Source organism: Babylonia areolata, chromosome 11 (genome assembly GCF_041734735.1).
Source record: "Babylonia areolata isolate BAREFJ2019XMU chromosome 11, ASM4173473v1, whole genome shotgun sequence".
NCBI classification, from domain to species: Eukaryota; Metazoa; Mollusca; class Gastropoda; order Neogastropoda; family Buccinidae; genus Babylonia; species Babylonia areolata.
The window spans coordinates 23,928,935-23,950,557 of NC_134886.1; the positions used below are offsets into that span (position 1 = coordinate 23,928,935).

Consider the following 21,623-nt stretch of genomic DNA (forward strand, 5'->3'; position numbering starts at 1 on the left):
GGGGAGTGTTAAGTTGATTTTATGTAGAGGGAAAGGACAGTGACATTAGATTAATTTTTATTCAACACAAAATTTTTTCAGTGTTTGTTGTGACATCACTGACATTCATGTATCAGATGTACCCAATAAAAAGGTTTTTTCCACTGGTCCAAATTGAAGAAATTTTTGCTAAATGTTTAATGGGATACTTAAAATTTCATCAAATGTCTGACCTGATAGAAAAAATGTATGTGCACTTTCTTACTGAATTGCACAATTATTGTATTTGACATTGCACATGTCTATTCCCCCCCTTCATTCTTTATTTTAAATTTATTCTGTAATAGAACGTTGATTTTCTATTCTTTCAGAGTTGTAGATTTTGTAGGTTGTTTTGTGCATGAAGTGCATTAATTTTTCTGAAAGAATTGTGCTCTCTGATTGCCTTTTAAATATGAAAATAAGAATTTACTTTAACTTTACCAGAAATGGTAAGTTTAGACAAAATGGTGCAAAGGGTACAATATGGGTATATGCAATACTCTCTTCACAGCTTTTAAAAATGGAAAACTTCGACCAAGTCCAGAGGATTCGCTTACGCGTTTGTTGGGTTGGTTGACTTCCTAGCTTGTCATTGGGTTGCCACTAATTTCACATTTTACAGATCTTTGATAAGGGATATGAAATTTTCTATGCCTGTGTTTGTAATCTAAGGGAGGTTTACATAACTATAGTCATGATGTTCAGTGTGCATCATCTTGCCAGTCTGTCTGCCATCGATTTGTAAGAATACCACAGTGAGTTTCAGTTTCACTTTTTTGAGGAGGTGTCACTGCATACAGATAAATCCATGTATGTTACACCACTTCTGCTAGCAGATGCCTGACCAGCAGCATAACCCAACACGCTTAGTCAGGCCTTGAGTGGATGCATGTATGTATATTTGTGTACCTGTTAGGGTGGATTTCTTCAGCAGTAACAGAATTTTGCCCTTGAGTGCATGTATTTATAATTTTATATATTATATTTGTGTACCTGTCGAGTGGAATTCTTCCACAGTAACAGAATTTTACCAGAGGACAATACTTGTTGCAATGGGTTCTTTTCCAGTGCGCGAAGTGCATGCTGCACAGGGGGCCTTGGTTTATCATCTCATCTGAAGGACTACACGCTCAGTTTGATTTTCCAGTCAAACCTAGGGAAAAGGTTGAGAGCAGGATTCGAACCCAGACCCTTATGGCCTCTGTTCTGTATTGGCAGATGAGCGTCTTGACCATTCTGCCACCTTCCACCAGTGAGGTGTGTAACACTAACAGTGTGGTGATAAAGCAGTTTATGTATCCCAAATCAGTGGGCCTCTGATATGCAGAGTGCAGTGTCAAACACATCAAGTGACAGCATCCTGTGAGAAAGGATGGAAAACAGAACAAGACTGGTTGGAATGTGCACAGTCAGTGATGTTCAAGGGGCGGCACTTGGGAGAATGGTAACTGAGGGTTGTGGGCCATTGGAGCCAGTTCATTTGATTTCACTTTCAGCCATTCTTCAGTATGGGTGTAGGGCACTGCACCTCAGTTATGATAATGATAATGATATTAATAATAATGATCATGATAATGAGGATGATCAGTGCAAAGACAGTTATGTTAGGACACTTCGTATCATTAGGTAAGTTGCAAAGAGAGAGAGAGAGAGAGAGAGAGAGAGAGAGATAATGATGATGATTGGTGCACTTACAGTTCTGATAGGGCTCTTAGTCTTAGTGTCATTAGGTAAATTGCAGAGAGAGAGAGAGAGAAACCTGGTCACCCTGTCCATTTAATTCTTACAGACCTAGATAAATCATTCATAGAAGAAACAGTACAGTTACAAAGAGTGAGATCCTAGATCTGCATTAATGGATATCTTAGCTTGGATTACACTGGAAAACTTTGCTGATAGTTGGTACAGAATTACATGATGTTATACATGTTTGCCTTTTCTTCGCAGCTTTGGGTTGGAACCCAGTGTACCAATGTGTGTTAACAGAATGTATCAGTACTGATTCTGTGGTGTTGTTTAATGATGATATTGTTCAAGCAGTATCAGTGTCAGTAGCTCAAGGAAGCTTCACTGCGTTTGAACAAATCCATATACACTACACCACATCTGCAAAGCAGATGTCTGACCAGCAGCGTAATCTAATGCACTTAGTCAGGCCATGAGGGGGAAAAAAAAAGAAAAAAAAGAGAGAAAAGTAAATGAATATTTAAAAAAAAAAAAAAAAAAGAGAAAATAATGATAATTATTATGATAATAATAATGACAATTTTGGTCATAAATAAAAAATAAAATAAAGACAATAATGATAATAAATAAGCAAATAAATGCAAAACACACAGACACACACACACACACACACACACACACACACACACACACACACACAAACAGATATGCAACAAACATGCAGTTTCACAGATATGAAAGCACAAACAAATACACATAAATGTACATGAGCCCCGACACACACACGCACACACACACACACACTCATTTATACAAGCACGCACACATGCCCCCATACCCGTCCCCCCCATCCCCCCACACCTCCCACACATATACAAATATATATATATATGCACACCCGTACATTCCAATATTCCGTTGCTCCCACAATACAGACATGCATACACACACACCTCATCCTCTACACACACACACACAAACACACACGCACACACACACACACACACACACACACACACACACACACATACATACATGCACGTGCACAGAGCTCTCCTGACGTGTACACACTCACGCACGCATGCACACACACACACACACACACACACACACACAACACACAGAGGCTGCCACTGATTGGCCTCAAGAGGGGTGGGAAAAGATCTCTGATGTCAGGAGCGTGTTGCTCAGTCTATTGTATTTGGAATAGCTCACAGAGAATGTTCTGTTTTGAAGAAATTTGCGCAATGTTGGTTTGGAAATGATGCCAATATTCGTTTGATTTGCAAAGCATCGTGCTGTACCTTTCATGCTAGCCTTATGGCCGCTCACTCTCTATACCTTTATTTCTTTGAGGCAATGTGATGGCCATTCCTGAAAATATCTTCCTAGAGTGGGTGAAATAGCTGTGTTGAATAGATGATTAAGGTTTTCGTGGTTTTCCTCCCATTCTTTTTTTTCTTTCAGGTCTTCTATTCGGCATACTAACTGGATTGTGTCTTCTGCATACCCCATTCATGAGCTTCCTCATCCTAGACAGTTGCCTTTTGGTTCCTTGACTGCATCAGGCAGTGGGTTTTGAGGGTTTTCTGATGCTCTGAAATAGGTCTTAACCTGTTCTAACTTGTTTCTGGCCTGCATTGAAGGAAGGTCAAGCAGGTATTGCATGGTTTCCATAGGCATGTCTTTTGTTGTTCCAAGGATCAGCCTCATAGCTTCATTTTGAACTTTCTAATTTTAGGAGGCTGCTTTGAGACGGTGTTTTTAGCTCAAGTCCGTAGTTGATCACACTGAGAATGTGTGATTTATATAGCAGGAAGAGGTGGCGTTGTTAGATACCTTTGGTTGCCATTGCCTTTAAGACTGAAAGACCCTTTTTGCATTTGAGAACAGTATTTTCGGTATGTTTTCTGAAGGTCAGCATCTTGTTGAACTGTATTCCTTGGTAGCATAGTTTTCTTGATCAGAATTCTGTTGAATGACACAGGTGGTGGTGATTTGCTCACGGTTTTGTTGTTGAGGTGCACAGCAACATTTGGGCTTTTGCTGGATTGATAGAAGATCCTGTGTCTTTGCACCATTGGGCGATATTGTTTAGTTTCTGGATGGCTTTAGTTTTTTCTTGAGCATCGTTTTGAAGGCCAGGCCATCATCTGCAGGAGTAAACACCTGAACTGTGCCATTGTTGTTTAAGTCTGCAAGGCCTTTGTGTAGACGTTGTAGAGGTCAGGAGAGAGCGGAGACCCCTGTGGCAGTCCCATGGAAAGTTTAGAAGGTGCAGACATCCAGTCTTGGAGGCTTAGGATGATGGTTCTCTCCTGAAGCACTGCTGTTATCCATCTTGTCAGTGTCAAACTTACTCCATACCTTAGTAGCAGCTCCATGAGGTGCGCAAACTGGACTTAATTGTAAGCATCTTCAAGGTCGATTGCTACTGTTTGTTCTTTTCTTTGAAATCCTTCATATACCTCCTATGCGAAAGCAGCCGCATTTTCCCGTGTAGACATACCTGTTATGTAACCACCTTGATTTGAAGGGAGAGTGTGCCTCTGTTCAAGATCCCTTGCAAGTTTCCTGGCTATTATGCATTCCGCGAGTTTTCCAGCAATGTTTTGCATGGTTAGGATTCGGTAGCCGCTCACCTGACGATGGTTCTTTCCAGGTTTGGGTATGGGTTTTAAGAAGCTGTTTGTCCAGTCATCTGGCACATGTCCATTGTGGAAACTGTTTTGATACAGATTGAAAAGTTTGCTTCTGTCTTCTTCCGATAGTTCTGTCTTGTTCAAGCAGCTATTAACAAATCACAAATAGATTACATGTGATCAAAATACGAATAAATCAATCAACCATAATCCAAATTTCAGATGAGCAGAAGTTTTGCATGAAATGCATGACTTAAATAAACAAACGTAATGAAAAATTCTTTATCAGGTTCTTAAGGAGAAGCAGCAGCATTCTTTTTATTTTTTTTTCCAGTTTATTTTGGTTGATGTTATTGTTCTTTAATTTTTGACTCACTTTGCAATCAAACTCAGTTTATAAGTGTGTGTGGGGTGGGTGGGTGTGGGTGGGGGTGGGGTGGTTGAGGAAGGTAAAGTTTAATGTTAGCATCATCTTGGTTAGTGTAACTGGTAAAGAAATCAAACTTGGTAAGGTGCTAGTTGTGAATATGACTTTCAATCATCCCATATATAATGATGCAATAAGTGTGGTGAGCGGTCAAAAGTTAAGGTAATAACTTGCTAAATTAGAACTTGATAGTTTAATTTATAAGTACCTTACATTCAGCTATATTGAAGCTTGGTACAGTGACAGTCCATGGTGACAGTATGATTCCTGTTGAAATCCAGGTTCAGATATCAAAGGTCAAGGTCATGATTATGCTATTGGTAGGTACGAAAGAGAGAAGGTCTTGCATATATTCATTATCAAACTTTGTACAATGAATATTCATGGGATGTATAAAAATGCCATAATGGAGGTCAGGGGTCTTAAATCAAGTTGATGATGAAAAAAAAAGAAGTAAAGTATGGCAGAGTTTAGGTTTTTTAATAAATAAAATCCAGTACAATGGTTGGTTATGTATAGGAAAAAATGCTTTCAAAAGTCAAGGTTAAAGGCCATGGTCACAACAGCGTGCAGTTAAACATGTCCTGTTGCAAGACGCCTCCTTTATTGTGTCCTTTGGTTTTCTCTTTCATAGTTCCTTTGTTATTATTATTGTTATTATTATTATGAGCTTTTACGCCTAATTTTGAAAATAAGCCCTAGGCGATTACAAATAGAACACATATGTAAATATCAAACAGGAAGAATTGAACACAAGATACCAAACATTAACCAGAATTATTCATTCCCCCCTGGCCCCCCACCCCCTCCCCACCTGACCCCCCCCTCCACATACACACACCCACAATACACATGTGCACGCACACACACAAGTCATAACACACAATCATAAATAGTACACAATCAAAAATATAACCAACAAATTCTGAAACTATGAAAACTCACTCACAAATTGTCGTTTTAGTTTATACTGGAAAGGGATGAGCTGTTGAGAATTATTCAGGAGGGGAAAAGGTGGGTCTTTAGACTGGATTGGAAAGATTGCAGCGAAGATGAGTGACGGTGAGGCTGAGGAAGTTGATTCCAAGGAAAGGGGGTTTGGTATGAAAAACTGTGTTGGCCATATGATTTGGTTCGAGCAGGGGGGATCCTAAGCATACGGGTGTCAGAAGAAGAGCAGAGTTGGCGTGAGGGTATGTAAGAATGAATGAGATCAGAAAGATACTGTAGACCAAAAGCCTCAATGGATTTTAAACAAAGATTATTGGATTAAGTGGGTATCATGCTGGAAGGCCTTACCTCTTCTCAGATTCCTCTGTTGGATAAAGTGGGTATCACAATGGAAGGGTTTGTCTCTCTTGTTGAAAAATTACTTAACTCTATTGTTGACATGCTTGAGACTATTTAGCTTTTTTGTCAACTTGACCATTATGTGAATGCATGAATTTGTGTGCTGTACATATCACAGATCAACGCATAAATTTCAGCTTCTGGAACCGTGTTCACGATTTTGATGACTGCCGTTGTTCTTGAGTTTATTTTGCGTAGGATTGTTTTATTTTAACAACTGCGTAGTAGTAATTTGCCAGACTCCTTTTCTAGTGACAATGATTAAACCAGTGATTAAGCACTCTTAAGTCTTATTTCAAAATCAACATACTGATGGTGGCAGATTGCCCAACACCTGTTACATGTCTGAAGTATGATGCAAAGGCTGCAAAGACATTCATCTGTCAGTATTTGAACTTCATGTGCATTTTGAACAATTTCATGTCCTTAGTTGTACGCATCTCACTTGTTGCTCCAGTTCCCTATTTTAGTATTTTGTATTCTCCTCCGCCGATATCACCCAACCCCTCTACCTTGCTTTTGGTTTTCTTTTTGTTTATTTCATTGTTTAACCTTTTTTGGGGTGTGGGGTGGGGCGTGGGGAGGGAGGGTGAGGATGGAGGGGGTAGTTCTTGTGCTTGTGGATTGCAGTTCCTACATTCACTCAAGTATATGAGAGGGCTTCTTTTATTTGTATGATTGCTTTTACAAGGCTGTTTGGACAGCCATCATCTTGTTTCTGGGTCAGTGTGTTCTGGGTATGTTTTTCCCTAAATCACCAAAGAATGGTGTGATTCATGGGATCTTTAATATTTTATCTTCTGCATGCACAATGAATATACATGAATATACATATTAGATATGTATATGACACACTTGTATGTTATTCATCTATCATGATGTATAGCCTAGCTGATTGCAAGTCACCTTTGGGCTGAATATTTATAGCATGTCTGGTCATGTTGGTCTTGAAGATTAGGAAAGTCTTCCACTCCTTTTGCAAGCAAGTGCTACTGGATTTTAGCCATAGACCATCTGGAGAGAAGTTTGATTTGAATTGCCCAGTTTCAGTCTGAAACTACAGTGTATTCTGATTCTGATTTATGTCTATACAGTCTATTCTGATTCCTTTATCTCATCTCTCAGTTACACACACATCCAGATGATAATATGGCTTGTTTTTGCTGTTGATTTATACCATTATTCTTGGTCAGTTAACTGTCCTAAGTAGGTAGTACTTTAATGAAAATAAATTGTCCTGTATTTTGTGTGTATTTATGAAAAAAAGAAGGAAAAATAGAAAGGAAAGAAAGGTAAATTTTTTAACAGGTTCACGATTGCTGATTTTTTTAATCAAATAGTAACCATGCATTGTAATTTGTATTGTATGTTGGTGTGTGCTGTTTATATATATATATATATATATATATGTGTGTGTGTGTGTGTGTGTGTGTGTGTAAATATATATTAATGTAAATTGTGCAGTGCTTTAGATGGTTTGCATATATATTATGATATACATTCTTTATCTTGATACTTTCACTTTTTTTCCTTCTAATTTCTAGGTATGGGAATAGATAGCATGGTGGTAATATTAGGATGACGTCTTGTTTAAATATGTGTATGTGTATATTTGTGTTAGAAAAATGTTGTATATCTATCTAGATTAGTCCACAGCAGTGGGTTTCCATCCTTATCATCCCTCTTCCCTGCCATCTTGCAGTGCGCATGCGCGCGTGCGCGCACACACACACACACACACACACATATATATATAGAGGCTCATGAATTACAGGTGTCACCTTATGTGTATGTTGCATTCTGTTACGACCTTCACCAGGTACACATAATAATCATAATTGATTTCTTGTTTTTACAATAAAATCCCCATCCCCCCATGAGAGAGACAGAGAAAAAAGAATGCATTACTGCAGTCTGTTGAGGCTGGATATAATTAAAAAATAAAATAAACCGGCAGGTAAAATGTGGCCTGAGTAAACGGGGCAAGGTGACTTGCATCCCTCGTCCTGACACGTGTCAGAAGGCCGTGTGACCAGCCACTGAGGCAGTGCTGAAAGAAGTAGGAACACTGCAACATTCCACACGGTAGACGGTTAAGTATCGGTGAGCGACGTGTGTGTGTCGCAGGCAGAGAGAGCGCCACCGTGCAGTGCCGTCTGCTGAGGGTAATGCCAACTTGGCCCCCACGTTCATACACAGATAATATCGATTTCTTACACCAGAGAAAGAGACTACAAGTTGGGAGCAGGCTGCTCTTCCATTCCCCCTCTCTCCTTGTTAACTGCTGAGTTCTTCGCCCCTCCCGTCTCTCGGGTTTCTTGTTGAGAGAGCACAACTGTGTGAGCGACTGGGTGTGAGGTGTGTGTGTGTGTGCCGTGGATGGTTTGGCTGTCGTTCTGCGCGAGAATTATCCCCGTGCCCCGTATGTTACTTTCGGCAGGAACGTAGCATTAATTCAAAATGAATACCACAGACGTGTGGCCTGTTGAAGACTTTGTATCAGTTGTACAAATAACCCAATACAGCACACAGCGTTCAAGCAGAACTAGTAAGTTGAGGCTCGAAAGGGGATGTAGGATGGGGGGGAAAAAACAGTGGGCGAACAAGGCAGGGGGATTTATTTATTTGGACAGAGATACGGGTAGGAAGGCAAATCATTTTTCGGTAAACGCGATCGACATCGTTTGGTTCGTTGAAATATTTGGCCGATGGAGATGCAGTGTTTTTGTTGTTCCAAACTCTTTGACCTGAAGAAGTTGTTCCAATGAAGTGTCAAATTATGATGGATCGTATTTCCCATGTACCTGTAGAGAGAGCGAAATACAGAGCCTCAGTCTGTTATATTCTTCACTTTCTTTTTGGAGCCACCAGATAAGAGCATGACGATATTACCGCAGTTTCGTATGCAAATTCCAGTTCAGATGGGGATGTTTGCAATTTCATTCTGTGATTTTACATGTTGAATACTGACACTAAACGTATGGACTAATAGAGATTTGCATGTTGTGAACAAAGACAGAACAGCCACCTCGATCATCGGTCCGTATCACGGATCACGGATACAACACGTGGTTTGTTTAGCAATCGCAGTCAGTGATTAATATCTTCATTGTTATTATCATTTGTTTAGATGAGCGCATGGTTATCTGCACGTTCGCTGCCCCTCTCTCTAAAAAGTGTTTGCCCTTAGCAGCTGTAATTTAGTTGTGGCTTGGTTGATGAGTATTGTCGCTGTTAATCACTTTTGCCTACTGCTGTATCACAGATCAGCGAGTCGATCACGGTTTGTTAAAAAAAATATGCATTTTTGCTGGGGCCACCGTATATTCCAGTAAAATGATATTAGGGCGGATGAATTTTTTGTTTGAATTATACAGCGCGAGTGTTTGGGTTTGGTTTAATCTATAGAAGGGACTGGGTATGGTTCATGATAATCATGTCCTGTCAATATATGGCTGATTTCCGTTTATTTTATTTTATTTTCATATATATATATATATATTTGCTTGCTGCTGCACATCTTGTTAGATTGAATGAAAAAAGAGTCACAAATTAATGCGTTGTGGAAAGCTTCGTGTTAGAAACAAATGTTATTCTCAGTACTTAATATATTCCCGCATTTAAAATTTTACATGTTAAGTGAGATGTCCCACAAGTTGAAAGTTATGTTCCTTTCTGAAATATACAAAGTTCACACCAGAGAGAGAGAGAGCTTTCCGTATCCAGAGGCATAGCATGTTATCTGCCGGCAAGTTTTCGCTGTTGTCTTTCAAGGGTGAGAGAGAGAAGGGGATGCAGAGAAACTTTTTATCGATAAGCGCATCACTTATCTCTTGTTTCATATTTGCACAAGCCGTCAGAAACATGTTTGTTATGTGGGCATATGACATTCGCTCACACGCTCTTTTGTCCACAAGTAAGACACAGCTGGGAACAGCGATCATCAGTGATGGAAACCGGGAGATCATTATTACATGACGGTTAAAGGCATTAACAGACGTGGACAGACAAGCGTACATATTCGGGAACTTTTCAACTGCTTGCGGTTGAGCGTCCGGTGTCTTTTATTCTTTTTTTTTTTTTTAATTTTATTTTTTAGTTCGAACAAGAAGCAGATAATTTGACAGGTACGGGTGATAGTAACCATTCCTCATTCCAGTTTACCTTTCTTCCATGCCCTCCGGGATCTGATTTTGTTTGTCGTTTTTCTGTTGTGTCAGCGAAAGATAACTTTCCTTAAACTTTTTTTTCTCTCGTGTACAAATTCAGACTTTGTGTCAGAATGAAAACTTACCTTGTGAACATGGTCGATGATCTTCTAACGTTGGAATGTGTACAAGCTGTTCTTTTTGCTTGCTTCTTTCTTCTGCTTTCTTCAGTTCTTTAGGATTCGTTTCTCTTTTTAAACTATTTTTTCTTGCTGAGAGATTAATTCGTCGTGTCATAGATATTACAAAGTTCAGTCAAAACACGACAAAAGAAGCCGATTGGATACTCGTGAGAACATTTCAACCCATGATATTATTAATACATTTTATATTTAATTCGTCCAAAGGCTAGACCTTCATTGACAAAAACACGAAAAGATCGGATAACATTTAAAAAAAAACAGCAACAAACAACAACAACAACAACAACAACAACAAAACCTCAAATCATGCAACAGCAGCAAGGTTTGGTAGTCTTGTCCGATGATTTTTACAGTTCTGGCTTTTGTACGACTCAGTACTAGATTTTTCGTCGCACAGTTTAATTTGAATTACAGAGGTTGTCTGCTTAAAGCACAAATTCTTTTTAAGTCCATTCATTGGAAAGAATTTTGAAATGAGATTTGATACTCGTGTTTAGCGTCATCAGGTGATTTACTTGATTTAGTAGTCCTTTTTGTTCATTTCTGTTAACGAATTAGAAAATCGTGTGTTTGTTTTACTGTAATTCAGTCAGTGAATATTTGTCATCGTTTTTTGATTTGATAGGGTGATCGGACGAAATTGCTGACAATGTCGAAGTCCGAGTCTGCCATGAAAATACACACACACATAGAAGCGCGCGAGGAAGGAGGGAGCGGGAGGGGGCTGGGTGGGGAAAGGGAAAGGTGATGACTAACCCTGCACACCTGAATGAGTTCTGTGAGTATGTCCACTCTGTTGCTGACTGTTTTGATGCCGCATGGATGTACAGAGAAATGTGTGTGAATAACGAACTTGGCACGTGAAGTTTTAAAATCGTCAGGCATACAGCCAAAAGAGAGTTGGTAACGTACGAAGAGTAACGGAACGCAGTGAATGTCTTCGGTTTTCTTATTAACTACTTCTTCCGGTGATGTCCAACGGTTGAACTTGAACTTGAACTTGTGGTGATTGAGGCATCGTTCGAGGCCGGTTCACCGTCAGGATTTAAATACTTCCTGCATGCGTGGCAGTTCAGGTCTTACTTCCATACATTTTGGGCCCGCATCCAGTAAACCAGACGGGACCAAACGTCGAGCGATTTGGTCTGAGCAACTAGTTTGATTTGACAGATCGGCCATATTGTTTCGGTTTGACATCGAACGAATGAATGGTGTTGTACACAATTGAAGTGTTAGTGGGAATTGTACACACCCAGGCTTTTTGCTGGACTGTCCCAAGCAAATTATAATTTATGCATCGCATACGTTTTCAGGACGTGATAAATCTTTGGCGCTGGAAACGTAGTTGGAACGTGTGTGTACACGTTCTTGACAGGAGGCGAATTCTAAGAAAGTGCCATTAAGTTTGTTATTGATATGACATTATTACTTTGCTTCAGTTTTGCTCTGATTGCCTACGATTAAAATGATCAACGTGACTTCGATATATTTATCAGATTCATTTTTTTTATTTTATTTTTTTAAGTATGTTCAATTTTTTCATCACTAGTCTTAGTGACGTCACTTAAGGGATTTCTTCACACATGAATCTGTCGATTCTGGCGGGGAGCAGCGCGCCAATATTCACAGTTCGACCATCATGACATTGACAATGCCGGGGTTTGAAACGAGTTGACTTACAGAAAATCGCAAATCAGACAACGGGAAGGAGTGTTGAGTGTCACAATACTTACTATCGACAGAACTGAGAGACACAGAAAGCGGGAAATGGTAATTGTATGTCACAGTGTGTACTAAAAAAGCCGGGAAGCTTGGAAGTTCGGTTGCAAGAACAAGCAGTGGTTGAGATTAGAGAATGATGGTTACTGATTATTTCAGTTGTTAAATGTCATTATTCGTTTTAGATTTTTTAGAATTAGCTTTTCTTTAGTGACAAAGAAAGATAAAAGAAGCTTCTTTCCTCAAAGGATTCGCTTTTTTTACTTTTTGGTGGAAAACTGGCACATGATACATGGACTACTAATCGCCATGTCTTCTTTGGTTGTAGTGTATTACAAATTGATAAAAGAAAAAAAAAGTACATATTAACAATTTCAGTTCACCCAGCGACCATTGTTGACTCACAAACTGTTAAGAGGTATTTGTAACCATAAGATAAAAAGAAAAGGAAACAATCTCGTCAATCCTTATTATATAATATTTAAGATTTAGATATTCAAACTTATGTATACTAAAAGGACGATTCTTAAGGGGCGATTTGATAAAGTTGTCAAATTTTCAATGGAATTGAGCCATGAAGCGTTTGACTATATTGTCCCAAATAAGATATGTTGTCCACTTTATATAAAACTTGAATGTTTGAAAAAAGAAGAAGATATATTTCAATCATTATGATACTACACACATCTACCAGTGATTTATCCAGTAATAGTTTCATGCGTTTGGAATATTTCCCCCAAAGTTAAAACTTATCTTGACAATAATCCAGCATTAGTACCAAAGAAAAAAGGTAGACAATGTTGATGAGTTGATTAGAATTATATTTATGTATGTGTACAAAGCTGAAAAAAACTTTAAAAAAAAACCCCACTAAGAAAGGGATTTTTGATGGGATGCAAAGATGCCAAGTAGTCTCTGGGCATTATTATTGCCAGTCTGTATTTCCCCTGTTACTGATTTTTTTCTATCAGCCTTATCCAACATTGCATCTGTTCTTTTCATCTGATTTTTTTTCTTTCTTTATCATTTAATGTAACAGCAGAGAAATTTAATTTGCCCTTTCAGAAACTACTACAAAAAAGACTCAGGATGACCAGATGTTAAACAGAACATCCATCAGCTGAATGATAGATCAGGTCTTCCCTACATCAGAACCTATGATCATGAACTGGATGTTGTCCATAGCTTTGTGTATCAGTGTTCAATGATATCTGACTACCTCACAGCGAGCAAAACTATTATATTGACAAGATAACTACCACCATGATCAGTCTGAGAAAGAGAGTGGACAAACAGGACGCTGACAAAGCGCACCAAGATCCTATGCTACAGGGCTTGTGTCCTGAGCACATGTCTGTATGGCAGTGAGTCCTGGACCCTGCAAGCCCAGCAGGAGCGAAAGCTCAGTGCCTTCCACAGGCGCTGCTTCAGAGGCATCCAGAACATTGCCTGGCAGGACAAAGCTCGAAACAGTGTCATCCTTGGACAGCTGGAATCCCTAGCAAGTACACCCTGCTGAGAGACACATGCACTGGCTTGGTCACATAGCACAGATGGATGATGCCGAGATCCATAGCGACCTCCTTTACAGAGAACTGGGACAGGGAAAACAACCCACAGACAGACCCCAACTGTGCTGTGAAGATGTCTGCAAGATAGATTGAAAGGCTTTGGATGTCAACCTAGACTGTTGTCGCAGAATGACCAGTTTGAGGCAGAAGGTGCAGAATGGCATCCCCAAGTTTGAAGTTAGGCTAGCCCAGCCCTTCAAGGCAAAGGGTCTGAGGAAAAAGACCCAAAGGCAGACGGACAGATCAGCATCAGACTTGACCTGCGCTATGTGGGAGGGACTGTCCAGCCAAACCTGAAGCTGTTTGAGAATCACAGTCCCCAGCACAACTCCATAGTATTCCTGAGACTGACAGATGTCTTGTCATTGTTGTTGTAGATCATGACTTCAGGTTAGATATTTGTTTACAGCTCCAGTTTCACCTGTAAGCATTTTATTCATTTTTTTCGATTAATTACTAATGGAAATGGATGTTGATCAAGTGATATTACTGGATGCTGTGTTACCTGTGTGCAGGTGGACGGGTTTACAGTTGAAAGTGGATGGTGATTTTTTGGCCTGCCATTCAGCATGCCCCAACAACTGCCACCTTTCATGGTGACTCCACCATGCATGGAACTGAAGGAGTCTCTGGTGGCTAGCAAAGCGCAAGGTATTCCTTTTGTCTTGATTCTGTTGTGTTCGCCTGAATGTTCGTTTACTAACTGGCCAGTGTATTCTGTTGTGTTCCTTTTTTGGCTCACTTGTGTAAGCAAAGTGAGTCTATGTTTTAACCTGGTGTTTGGTAGTCTGTGTGTGTGTGTGTGTGTGTGTGTCCATGGTTAACTTTAACATTGCCATTTTCTCTGGAAATACTTTGTCTGACAATACCAAAATTGGCTTAAACATAGTATGAAAAAAATCTTCACAGTCATACAAATAACAGGTTGTAAGTCCCCCGAATTAAGCCATTTTTTCTGTATCATTATTTATTTCATTGAGATGTGTTCTGAAATCGGAAAATTCTAAAAAGTTCTATCCACTGAGTTTGGCTGAGTTCTTGTTCACAATTAAAAGGAAAGAAACACAAATTCTGGACAGAACACTTACAGTGATACTAACTACACCATCGACGTGTTTACTGCATATAAATATTCTAAAATGGACACTGAACTAACTGGAATGAACATAAAAGAAAAACTGAATTCGATCGTTTCTTTCAGTCTGTTGTAGACTGGTTTGTGCAGATCTAGAGATTACATTGTATTGCGATGTGCTTGAAGGAGATGGCAATGTCTCCTTTACTGCTGAAATAAATGAATAATCGAGATATGATAAAACGCACAAGATACATGATTTAAACGGCGTTATTACGTCCACTACAATCACATCTATTCATCGCACAAAGAAGAAAATATCAACATTGCCTTAAGTTTTAAATTAGTCATTTGACGTCAAATGTGCCGCAGCCTTGGGGATTATTCTGTTTGCATCAGAACTGAGCATGCATGTTTCGACCCCGTTGCATGCCTTATTTTAAAATAAGTTTTTCTTCCAGGCTTATTTTAGATATCATATTTAATACAGAGCACTTTTCAACAATTTTTAAATCACTTTTTTTTTCTCCTCATGATTCCTTGACTGGATAAAGCGCGAAGCACAAGTAAGTCTTGAAGGCTTTGCCTCTTTTTGTATGTTTTTTTTTCTTCAAAATTTAAACAAATGTGGTATAGCATATTTATGGATTTTATGGATCGGTCTGTCTCCTTCTTGCTGAAACATTCTGCACTTTGGTGGACTTAAATCATACAGAACTGTAAGTTTGTGACACAGTTGGGCCATCAGCAAAGTGAGAGCTGTATGATCAGTGGTTTCTCCATTGCAATTGGCAGTCAATTACAGCTTATTTTTTAGTGAAGGACTATGTTTCTAAAATTTGGAGGCAAGATTGCACTGGCTTTTAGTGCTGCAGCCTTTGGGACTATTTGGCCTTTGTGAACCATCCATACGCTGACTGTCCTAAAACCCTCTTGGCTGAGAGAGTGGGAATGTAACTTGGGCAAAACACTCCACTATAATTAAATTCTAGCCCAGATAGTCCGGACAGCAGTTGCCTCCTCTGCTGTTCTGATGGTCATAGTCGGACATGACTATTGTACAAAAAGGAAGATGATAGTAACATTATACAGTACAGTTCCATATATATATATATATATATATATATATATATATAATAGTCATGTCCATATATATATATATATATATATGTGATTAGATGATGGTGACTGTTATGCAGGTGCTTCAAAATTGTACATAACAAGACTGTTTTCACATGGTGGGAGTTATTTTACCCCACATGTGATTAGAGGTTGGTATATCTGGCCAATAGAATGTCGTATAGATAATGTGTATGTGTTACAAGTGCTTCTTGACTGCACAGTGCAGGTGTTCATTGATTTAAGTAGGAATAGGATTGATGTATATTGATCGATTACCTGCTGTCACCTGCTGTTAGTGACTACTGTCCGTGTTGTACTCAAGGCTGCTGCTGCTTTTCTTTACAACACCAGTTTCAGTGTCTGGGCAAGTTACTTGATTTGTAGGCACTGAGGAAACAGCAGTTTGCCACATGTTAAACTGGTTGGTGTAGTGCTGGAAAATCTTTCAAAATCATGTCTGGTGGAGGCAGGGAGAGACGTAGACTTGTTACATCACTCTGCGTTTGTGGGAAATCAGTCTCGTCCATTGTTAGAATCTATTTTTTTGTTTTCTTTGTGTGTTCTGGTGTTAGATATAGTGTTGCTGATGTGTTGTCAGAAATGCTTGATCAATCTGCTTTATACCTAATCAGTGACTGAAGTGTGTTGGATATATTTCATATGCATCACTCAAGGCCTGAATAGCACGTTGGGTTATGTTGCTGTCAGGCATCTGCCTACCAGATGCAGTGTAATGTACATATGGATATGTCTGAACACAGTGGTGCCTCCTTGAGAAACTGAAACTCTCTTGTTGTTTCAGGTGTGTTCTGTAAAGAGCCCATCAGTGTAGACAGCAAATTTGGACCTTTTGTCGGAGAAATCATCACCAAAGATGAACTTGATAAAAAAGAAAAAGATATCGATTACAGATTTGCATGGCAGGTAAGTTGAGCGACGTGGTGTTGTTGGTAATGTGCTGTATTTTCCTACAATTTCCAGAGGGTGTTGTGTGTGTGTGATAGAGAGAGAGAGTGTGTGTGTGTGTGACAGCTGGGTGTGTCAAAGGCAAACTTAGTGGGTGATTTCTAGCAGGTTAGTTGGAGAAAAAATTGAAATTATTTGTTATATCTCAGTCATTCAATGCTATATTGAGTAACTGTGATAAATGTGGACATATAGATGTATACCTCTTTGGTCATGACTAAAAGTTATTTTGGATTCTGTGTTTTATCCATCCAGAACAATAGAATGAATGGCAGTATCAGCTGCAGGCAGTTACTGATGTTGATTGCTTATATTGGAAACAGAATGATGGGCAACGTGTTGACTGGGGGTAAAGAGTGAGGCCTTGCGAGGGCTATTTCCTGATTAAATCATTCCCTCTCACAATCTTTTAAAACAGTTTGATGTCTGGATTGTAAGCTCTCTTGAGTCATTCGCTATTGTCCTGGACTGAAAAAATCCCTCCTTCCTTTTCTTCTTATTCTTCCTTTCTTTTCCTTTCCTCTTTCCATTGCTCCCTCTCTGTCTCATCAAAGTGCCATTTCTTTGTCATAATACTACAAGGAACAGGTTTTATTATTATTATTACTTTTCACAACTCTGTGAAAAAAAAACTACATGATGTCGTAATTTTAGTGTTAATTATTACAAAGTGTTTGACTTTTTTTTCTAATGGTTGGATGGTCCATTTGTCAAAGGTGTCAGACAACAAGACTAGCCAAATTCTGCATGTGGTCAATGCCACTGTGCCGGAGAAAGGTAATTGGATGCGATACGTCAAGTCAGCACGCTTTTTTGAGGAACAGAACATCATGTCGGTGCAGGAAGGGAGCGAAATCTTTTACAAAGCTCTGAAGGTTGGTGCTACTTGCTTACAAGTCTCTCTGTCACAGTCTGTCATGATTTTGGAGCTGAACAGAGTTGTTTGTCTAGAAGTGCCGGGGGGGTTGGGGGTGGGGGGGGGATGTGTTTTTTAAGTTGTATAATAAATCTGTGGAACTACAAGCATCTCATGTGAATTTAAACAGTTGTATAATTCTGAGCAAATAGAAACAGTGAATTTTTCGTCCTGTTGCCTTCTTATCAATTAGGGGAAGTAAGCTCCTTTTGACATTGCAAAAGAAGATAGTTAATAACATCACATCCTTTATTATTTTTATGAATTTATTTTTGTACTTTTGTTGGACTACATTTAAGATAAGCATTTTCTGGAGAAGTATGAAGTTCACATGCATAAAGACTGGGTTAATATTCCAAATTGCCAGGCTTATGGTAAGGAAAATACTCTCTGTGGACTCTGTTGCAGTAAACGCTCATTAGCTGTCATTTGTATCAAAATCCTTATCTTGCTCAGCCAACTCCACTTAAGCAATGAAAAGTGAAATCAAAGAGCTAATGTTAAAAAAATAAGAAAGACATTATTTTAAAAGGGGGTTGGGGGGTGGGGTAAACCAAATTTTTTTCCTTTTTCCTTTAGGCAGCCATACTCTGTTTTTATGGGGCTGGGTGGGGTGTACATTGGGTTTTGTGTAACAATAAACCACTGAATATGGATGTAGATCATGTGACCTACAACGCATGTTTTTGATGGTTTGCTTGTGTAGACAAACATGAGTTCAGGCACAAGCAGGTCTGCATATTGTGGAACACTGGAAAAAAAAAGATAATGATAGTTTATACAGGTTAGTTTTTCAGTGAGGAAAGGTACATAAACAATGAAAAGAGGCCCTTAGTCATGCCTGCCAAATATTAATCACAAAATGACAATACTGAATAGGAAGAAGTGGAATAGCAGCAGTGCCTTCAGTGCAGATTGGAGACTAAAGAAAAGATCCGGGGATCAGTTACAAGACAAGAGGAACTCTGCACAGAGAGACCACAAAAAAGGCTGAGAAATACATCATTTTGAATGTGTTACGTGTTTGAAAGTGGAAAGTGTTTGGTTTTTTGCAGGATATCAAGCCTGGAGAAGAGTTGCTGACTTGGTTTGAAACAACCAGCACAACACGTAAACGTAAACGAGAGAGCCGATCTTTGTCCACTCCATCCGTAGGTGGGTATTGGTTTCACTTTTATTAGTAACAGGTGTGTGCATCCGTGTGTGTGTGTACATTTGCATTTACATGTACTTCATTACCTAGATTTGTGTTTCCTCTGACTTTAATATTGATATATATTTGCAAAGGGATTATCTGAATATTAATGATTGTAATCTTACATTCCGCACATCCCAGTGTTGGAGATGAAAAAGAAATTTCATTATGCTTACATGCCTGTGTTTGTGTTTGTTCCCATCTATGCATGTATATATAATAAGGCATGTGTATGATAGTTGCATCTGCTTTTTTTCTGTATGTGGAAGTGTTTTTAAACATGGACAAGTTTCACTTCCTCAGTAACTCTTAAAAGACTTGGACACTCACCAGTATTGCACAGATACATGTATATGTATGCCTTTTTTTTCTCTCTCCAACTGTTCGTGTGTGTGTATGGTTGAGTGGTTAGTTATTTTTGGGATTGGCTGTGGGTGAATGGGTGATAGCTTGCGCATTGAGTCTGAAGTAACTCATAGAAAAGTGCTATACAAATGCCATTCCTTATTACTTATATTCTTTTTTCTTTTTGAAGAATATATTTACCTGTGATTTAGAAATTCAGAACAATTTATTCTGTCGTATGTTGATGTCTGCAGAGGTGAAAGGACAAGCAGAACAGAGTGCCACTAATGCAGAACTTGTTGGGAATGGCAAGAGACTCCGGAAGAAAAAAATATCAGAGGACATGGTACCCCTAGATCATGATGATGTAATTTTTGCCTCTTCTGGTCATCATCACAACCGTATCAGAACCAACAACAGTAGTGTCAGACGTCGTACCTCTTCCATTCCAGACAGCAGACGGGTGTCCAGCCAAAGAATGGACAGTCACAAAAATAGGATACAGACCTCTGTGAACAAGATGGCACCAGGCACTCAGCCTGTCCGTAAAACACTGGTCACAACCTCCCAACAAACCAGTGACCTAGGGGTGAATAACCTCCTCCAGACGTCCAATGCCCAGTTTCCCCAGCCCAAGGTGATCCCTCCCTTGAAGGGAGCCAAACGTCCTAAAAGCATTCTGCAGATTGTGGACTTCTTAAAGTCATCCAAAGAGCAGACCAACGGTACCCATGACTCAGAGGAAAGTGATTCCACTCGTGTTGGGGATAAGCCCATGGTCAGTTTCAGTGCAGCCCCTCGCCCCAAACAGAAACGGTCAGGCCTTGTTGGTACTGCAGAATACATGGAGGAACACATGATAACTGACTTCCAATTTCTGTTTGAAGTGACAGCAGCTCACAAGTCACTGCCCAAGAGCGCCCCAAAACGAATGAGGTACGCGTGTGACATATGTGAAGGCCAGTATCGCAAGGCACTGAGCCTCAAGCGTCACATTCTGCGTGAACACTTAAATCACAAGTACCTCTCCCCAGAGGACACTGCCCTGCTGAACCACAAAACGGCCATGTCCACAGCCAGAATAGAGGCTGATGTGGATCCTGACGCAGATGATGTGGATGTGTCAGACTCCTCAGACAGCAACAGCTCCAGGATCAGGTCAGACAGCAAGGATGAGGATGTGGAGAGTCTCCAGATTAAAGAGGAGATGATAGAAAGCCACACTCCTGCCAACACGCACACACAGGACAGCAGCACTCCAGCAGATGTGAAGAGCGGTGTGGCGGATGACAGTGTGGCCAAAGCCAAGCCCAAGGTGGACAGAGCAGCACTGGAGAAAAGTCTGACCAGCAAGGCAATGGAGGGGAAAAAGACCTTCTCCTACAGCGGTGTGGACAGTGTGAATGATGCGTTTCGCTGCCATCTGTGCGTGCAGCTGTTCCCGTCGGTGGAGAAACTGAAGCATCATTTGACAAATGATGCACACCGCTCCAAGGGGAACAAGCAGTTTGGATGTGATCGGTGCAATCAGAGGTTTCGCTTCCGCCATAACTATCAACGTCACCTGGAGTCACATGGCTTGCAGACCAGTAAGTCTTCATAGTTTATTATTGTTATTTAATGTTGTAAATGTTATTTTTATTTCTATAATTTTATTTATTAGTTTCTTAAGTACAAATTTTGCTATGTGAGAAGAGTATAGGTTTATATACATGTGTGTTATTGTGTTGTGAAGACTTTTTAGCAGTTGTGAAAACATTTTTTTAAACTTGAGATGAATTGATAGGCTTGTCCATCAAAGTGTCATGTCTGCTGATTGATCTGGAAAAAAAAATATAGTTGTTATTGTAAAGAAAAGAAATTGAAATATTTGTTTATTTATTTACTCAAACCCCCAAAACTCCCATACACACAAACACACCTCATCCCTCGAGTAAAATGCAAATTGATTGATGTATCATGAGTTTGATTGGTAAGGGCATACGGTCAGAGCTGTGTCATTGGAGGACTGATGGAGTGTAGAGAGCTTGTGCTCACTGCACACGGCTGTGCCACTTAACTTCCAGCAGAGCTATTTAGTTCCAGAGTTCAGTGAGCGGTCAGGAGCACGGCTGCTGACCTAGATTCCACTGGGATGGGAGGTGGGGGGAAGGGGAGCGCGCGCCGCGCTCTTTGTGCCTATGTTTCCAGCAGAGAAAGGTGTATTGTTTAAGTGATTTTCATTTCATCATATTCGT

At 39.7% G+C, this 21,623-nt stretch overlaps 1 protein-coding gene across 1 annotated transcript in view; it reads left to right on the forward strand.

Annotated features, from left to right (window-relative positions):
* Positions 1–21,623, forward strand: part of LOC143287615 (uncharacterized) — a 46,704-nt gene that overhangs the window by 11,644 nt on the left and 13,437 nt on the right. The window contains exons 2-6 of the mRNA XM_076595734.1: positions 14,283–14,418; positions 16,767–16,888; positions 17,647–17,805; positions 18,902–19,001; positions 19,641–20,975. Of these exons, the coding sequence (XP_076451849.1) occupies positions 14,337–14,418; positions 16,767–16,888; positions 17,647–17,805; positions 18,902–19,001; positions 19,641–20,975 (1,798 nt within the window). The 5' untranslated portion in view covers positions 14,283–14,336. The remainder of the gene's footprint in view (positions 1–14,282; positions 14,419–16,766; positions 16,889–17,646; positions 17,806–18,901; positions 19,002–19,640; positions 20,976–21,623) is intronic.